A 1605-nucleotide genomic window follows, 5' to 3' on the forward strand; every position below is an offset into this window, starting at 1 on the left:
GTGAAAAGGAAGAGCTGGCACTTGCTGAGGGGCACCCAGTTTAAGGAGGGGCCCCAAGTCTGAAGAGGTTGAGAAGCGCTGGGTTAGTCCCACCTGGGCAGCGCAGCAAGCTTTATATGTTGATAAAAGTGTGTCGTGGACCGGGGTGGCCAACCATTTTACCTCCTGGGCTGGCTGGGTGGTGCCAAGTCTCTGCAGGGGATAGGCCTGATCTGACTTCAATCCGTCTGTCAGACAAGACAGTGGCAAGGTAGAGCGACCCCCTGTCAGACGTGGGTGGAGAGTGGAGGAGTAGGCTTGATCCTGACACGTTGTGGGGTCTGGACACATGGGAGTTGGGAGCAACCCAGCCTGATCTGGACATGTGGGTTTTGGGCCCCACCCTGATTCCACTTTCATTGCACTGCCCTGGGTAAGGCTGGTGCTGACTCTGCAAGTCTCCTAACGCTCCCCGCTGCCAAGTTGTCCAACCCATGGTGCAGATAATCATTTAGTGGGCCGGATTTGGCCCATGGGCCGGAGGTTGAGCACCTTTGATTTAGAAGTAGAGGTGGTTATACTGCTCTAATTATGCCAGTGCAATTAAAACTACAGCATCTGTAAAACCCAAGGCTTATGCATTCACAAGGTGACATTTTCAATTTGGAAACGTATTGCCCTCCCCCAACCCACTTAAAATGTTCAAGTACTTATTGTTTGGGAACTAACTTACACAACAGCTGCTTTTATAAGATATAGACATGGAAATATAAGACGCATAACTGCACTTCTGTAGATTTTAAGCAATGGCCCCTGGAAACGAGCTGAAGAACTCCAAACTCCTCTTACCATGTGAATGGCAAGGATGTCTCTTTGTAGGAAAAGGCATGGAGGAGCTTTTTAGCCACATTGCAGAGCACTTGAACGAATATCTACAACTAGAAAGAGCAGGTAATAATGTCTCAGTCATTTTACGGACAATATTAATATTTTGAGGATTTTGTACTCTATGGTTCTGATCTGGAGGGTGATGAGCAGGTAAGCTGAAATCAGAGAGCTCAATGTAGTCAATTGCAGCATTGAGACATTTTTCATTGCATCTGATTATACTGTATTTTCTTTTTATTTTCGTGTGTATATTATACTAAAATAGGAATAAAATAGGTCTGGCCATGAAGTAAAATTTTTAACTTGAAGTTTTTTCTTGAGCCATCTTGGATGAAACTATTTAAATTAGGAGTCTCAAAGAAAAAAATTAATAACATTTAGTGTTCTGGAGTTTGTATATTAAGTAGGGTTACCATAGGTCCAGTTTTCCCAGACATGCCCTCTTTTTGGGTCCTCTGATCTCCATCCAGGCATTTTTTTTTAAATCTGAACAAGTGACTAGGATTTTGCTTTGCTCCACTGTTGGGAACAAGGGGTGGGCGATTGGAGACAACGGGGCACCATGTGCATGTGTGTGTGCACACGTGGCTGGCATGCAGCCGGGCAGGGTGGTGAGAGCAGCCTCAGCAGCTGGATGCTGGTAAGTCTATGGGGAGCAGGGATTGAAGGGCCAGAGCCCAGGAGGTGCTGGGTGAGTTGTGGGGGAGGTATTGGCGGGGGGGGGGGGGGGGGGTGGGG

The 1605-nt window shown here is 47.0% G+C and overlaps 1 protein-coding gene across 2 annotated transcripts in view; it reads left to right on the top strand.

The window, feature by feature from the left end:
• Nucleotides 1-498: 498 nt before the first annotated feature.
• LOC109303404 (histone H4 transcription factor-like) overlaps nucleotides 499-1605 on the top strand; it is a 21549-nt gene continuing 20442 nt past the window's right edge. For both annotated transcript variants that reach the window (XM_019525613.1, XM_019525614.1), the window contains exon 1: nucleotides 499-930. In XM_019525613.1, coding sequence (XP_019381158.1) covers nucleotides 786-930 — 145 coding nt within the window. In that variant the 5' untranslated portion in view covers nucleotides 499-785. The remainder of the gene's footprint in view (nucleotides 931-1605) is intronic.

Source organism: Gavialis gangeticus, unplaced genomic scaffold (genome assembly GCF_001723915.1).
Source record: "Gavialis gangeticus isolate Ggan-Ray unplaced genomic scaffold, GavGan_comp1, whole genome shotgun sequence".
Lineage (NCBI taxonomy): Eukaryota > Metazoa > Chordata > Crocodylia > Gavialidae > Gavialis > Gavialis gangeticus.